This window comes from Nannospalax galili, unplaced genomic scaffold, assembly GCF_000622305.1.
Source record: "Nannospalax galili isolate Female #2095 unplaced genomic scaffold, S.galili_v1.0 scaffold547, whole genome shotgun sequence".
In the NCBI taxonomy this organism is placed as follows: domain Eukaryota; kingdom Metazoa; phylum Chordata; class Mammalia; order Rodentia; family Spalacidae; genus Nannospalax; species Nannospalax galili.
This window is the reverse complement of record NW_008355824.1, coordinates 441,711-445,688: the sequence shown is the minus strand read 5'-3', so window position 1 is coordinate 445,688 and position 3,978 is coordinate 441,711. Positions and strand designations below refer to the sequence as shown.

The window sequence follows — 3,978 nt, the reverse complement described above, 5'->3', positions numbered from 1 at the left end:
TATAAAATTCTTTCAAATGCACTTAGAAGTAGCAAATTTGTTTCTTGTGAGGGAAAAAATTACAAATCATGGAAGGGAATGACAAAAGATACTTTTGAACTCTGGAAAAATGACAGGGAATTATATGATTTTTCTGAACTCTTTGAGAAATGAAAAAAATTTCTCACTTGAGGGGTTCCTCTGACAAACACACTCTAGTAATCTCCCAGGTTATCTTCAAAACTGTGCATTGCATCTTATATACACTCCAATTTACTTGACTTAAAGAGCTGAATTCTCTGTTTTTCTGAAGAATAACTAACTCATAACATCACAAATAAGAATCCCTTACCAATTGTCTATGGATTATTATCATAAAGTGAGATAAATAAATCTGAAAATAAATCATGTGTTTTATGTTGTTGGTTGCAGTCACTTAATCTCATTCCTTATACCAATGCCCCCTGATATCTGAATTCACATATAGATATGACTTTAATACAACTGTTTGTTTAATGTCTACAGTGAGTTAGAGGCCTGTTTTTGAAGCAATCCAGCGTCGGTAATAAGTCACCTGTGTGTAAACTCCAGGTTTGTTCTTTTGACCACAGTTATCTCCCCAGCTCACGATTCCAATGAGATACCAGGTATCTTTGTTATCTTTTATAACTAATGGCCCCCCAGAATCACCCTGAAAATAAAAAGAGAAAAACAATTAGCTAAACACAGTTTTTATCATTTAAAATAGTTTGATGATGGCACATATTTTAAATCCCAGCACTCAACAAGCAGAGGCAGAGGCAGAGGTAGATGGATCTCTGTGAGTTCGAGGCCAGCCTGATCTACATAGCAAATTCCAAGCCAGCCAGAGTTACATAGTGAGACCCTGTTTCAAAGATACTTTTGTGAGCACTTTTTTTACTCTTTTCTTATCTTTTATCAGTATAGATTACTGATATTAAATACGTAAATGAAACATGGGCTTGAAAGTTGTATATAGCATTAAAGTAAATTTCCACATTTTATATTAAATTTTGATTTAGAGTAAACAACACATGATTAAAAAAGAAATAGAAAAGGAGAGGTTTAGAAAGCAATCATATGGCTTACATTTCTTCATTTTGTCCATTTCCCATAGATAGTTGCTTCATGTTTGTTTGTTTCTTACAGTAACTACTTATTAAATAATATTCTCACATTGTTATTTTTCAATTCAGACTTGAATATTGATTTTCTGTTGTATCAGTGGAGATTTAGTTCTTTTATGACTCCTCACAACTTTCCCTTACCATATCTTTGTTATAGAGCCCCACTTTTGGTTAAATTAACAGCCAATGTTCGCTTTAATATCACTTTGTAAATGTTACTTATCAATGACTCCAGAAACACCTTTGGATTTTGTTACCTTTGGTTGGCAGACTTTGATTTCCTAAAATTATGGCAGTCCCTCCCTTCTGCCTGTGGCTCTCACAGGTACCCCATTTTCTTTCTTCTCTCTAGTTTTGGATTCCTGGTGCCAATTGATCTCCAACTGGCCATCTCCAAATCTCTTTGCTAAGACAAGAGTGATTTTCATAATGTTCAGATTTGATTGACCCACCCCTTTAATACAGCAAACAGAAAAAATATTCACTTTAAGCCAGTGTTTTGAAAGCTTTATGTATATTAATTAATTCAATAGCAACTAACAATATAAAACTCTCAACAAAACTTTTCTTAAAGACTTTTTGTTTCTTTGAAATGGAAAAAAGTTTAAAAGGCAAAATAATTAAGATGTCAGACAAAATTTTGTCCAATCTGGCTTCCCACTAACCCTCCCACCTCATCCTGATTCATTAGCCATACATTAGTGATCCTCAGTTTCTAGAGTTCTCCTTAATCTCACTGCATTTAAAAATTTCCTGGTACATACGTAAGGTCTTGAAGCAATGGAGCAAGAACTGACCAAGAAGCCTTCTACCTAAAGTTTAGCTATCATAATGCTAGATAATAATATGCAAACTGCCAAGGAAGAAAAACAATTAATGGTTTAACTCAGCCCTAAGCCATAATAACCATTACAACTGTCATAGCAAATTACCTCTATTGGTGCAGTAGTAGCACTGTTATCTGGGGGAAAATCAACAGCTATTTAATTGGACTTAAAGCCCTCTTAATGGGAGTGAACTCATGGATGGCATTGTAAACTCAGCCAAATACACATGGCAGGAGATGACGAAGGTCCTAGAGAAAATCCTATCTCTTTCATACCTCTAGAAAAATGAAATTTCTTACCATATGCTAAATATGAACCCTTATATTTACAGACAAACATACTGTACACCACTCATCAAAGAAGATTTTTGCAACAGATGGAGGCTGTTGCAGAATTGCACAACTGGTCAGACACAGAGAATATATGCCTGAGAGATGCCCAGTACTAGGTGAGACATCTACAGTTGAACCTCTATACCTGAGGCTCATGGAACAAAGTGGAACAAGGGGTAGAGAGAAAACTAATGCATCCTTCAACTCTTACCAGTAAAGCTTCCTTATACAACAGAGTGTGATGCACACAGAGGGCCACAACTGGCCAAGTTTTGAAGATTAAGAGACCGTAGAGTATAGGATGGGATTTCTATATTGAACCTCACCCACACACGGCTTAGGAACCATTGTGGAAGACTGGGCAAAAAGATTGTAAGAGCCAGGGATGGTTCACAAACACAGGGAAGCAGAGGCTTTCAGGTCACTGTAAGCCTGCACATGTGAACTTGTGGAAATGGTTGCATGGAGCACAGAATCCATGGCAACTTAATTAAACTAAGGCCCAGAGATGCCTTACATATGATCTCTAGATGAATTGATTGGATAGAACTTAACATATATGGAAGAATACATGAGGCCTGTTGGGGCATTGGAGGGCATGGATGGGGGTGGGGATCTAAATTTGATTAAGAACTGTTGTATGAAATTATAAAATATCAATAAAAAAACATTTCCTGGTCAACTTCTGCTCCCCTTTTAGGTACTAATTCAATTCTGGCTAGTCTTCAGTTTCATTTCTGTTAATATTGTTCATGCTTCTTATATACACTTTTATTTTATGTTTTATTTTATTTTATTTTATTTATTTTATTTGAAGCAGGGTCTCCCTGTAGCTTCAGCTGGTCTGGAACTCACCAAGTAGACCAGGCACCTCAATTTCATAGAGATGCACCTATCTCTGCCTCTAAATGCTGGGATTAAATCCTGTGCCACCATGTCTGGCTTCACAAATACTTTAAAAAGCATGACACTTTTCAGTTTTAATTGCCTTTCTTTTATTATAATATGTTGTTTGATCAAGGCGTAATTGTGTACAGGTCAGTTCCCTGAAAGCAGGGTCTGTGCAAGTTTTTGCTCATAACTATTTCCAGCAGCTAGCTCAGTGCACACATGTGGTTAGGCTCTTAAAGTTTTTTTAATAAATAAATGAAGAGACCTAGAATGAACAAAATAACAACTAGGGAAAATTCTAGATGATTTTCCTGTATGCTATGTTTCTGACTAACTGAATTTAAGTTAGGAGTCCTCCACAAAGAGTTGTCAGAACCCACACACTATATTCTGACATGATTTTGAACACTATCTTTAGAGCTCTCCTATCAGTGCCTGAGTGGTGGTTATAAGTGGGAATCATTATTGGACAAACTGTTGACTGAATCACAAACAGAAGCAAAATTGCAAATCTTCTCTAAGCTGTGAAAACTTTTCTAACTTTCCTATCTGCAGCTCTGATACCATTGTCATTTGTGCTTGGATCTTACCTAACTTGAATAAATTAATTCTCTCTCCCCCTCTCTCTCCCTCTTCTCCCTCTCCTGTCCTCTCCTCTCTTCACATATCTCAATATCTCAGGCTGGTCTTGAACTCACCATGTAATCAAGAATGACCTTGAACTTTTGATGCTCTTGCTCCTCTCTCCTGAGTGTTAGAATTACAAGTGTGTTCCACCACGCCCAGTTTATGAGGCGCCAG

The 3,978-nt window shown here is 36.6% G+C and overlaps 1 protein-coding gene across 1 annotated transcript in view; it reads right to left on the bottom strand.

The window, feature by feature from the left end:
- Nucleotides 1-508: 508 nt before the first annotated feature.
- The window catches only part of Tmprss11a (transmembrane serine protease 11A), a 38,288-nt gene continuing 34,818 nt past the window's right edge, over nucleotides 509-3,978 (bottom strand). The window contains exon 9 of the mRNA XM_029556494.1: nucleotides 509-670. Coding sequence (XP_029412354.1) covers nucleotides 509-670 — 162 coding nt within the window. The remainder of the gene's footprint in view (nucleotides 671-3,978) is intronic.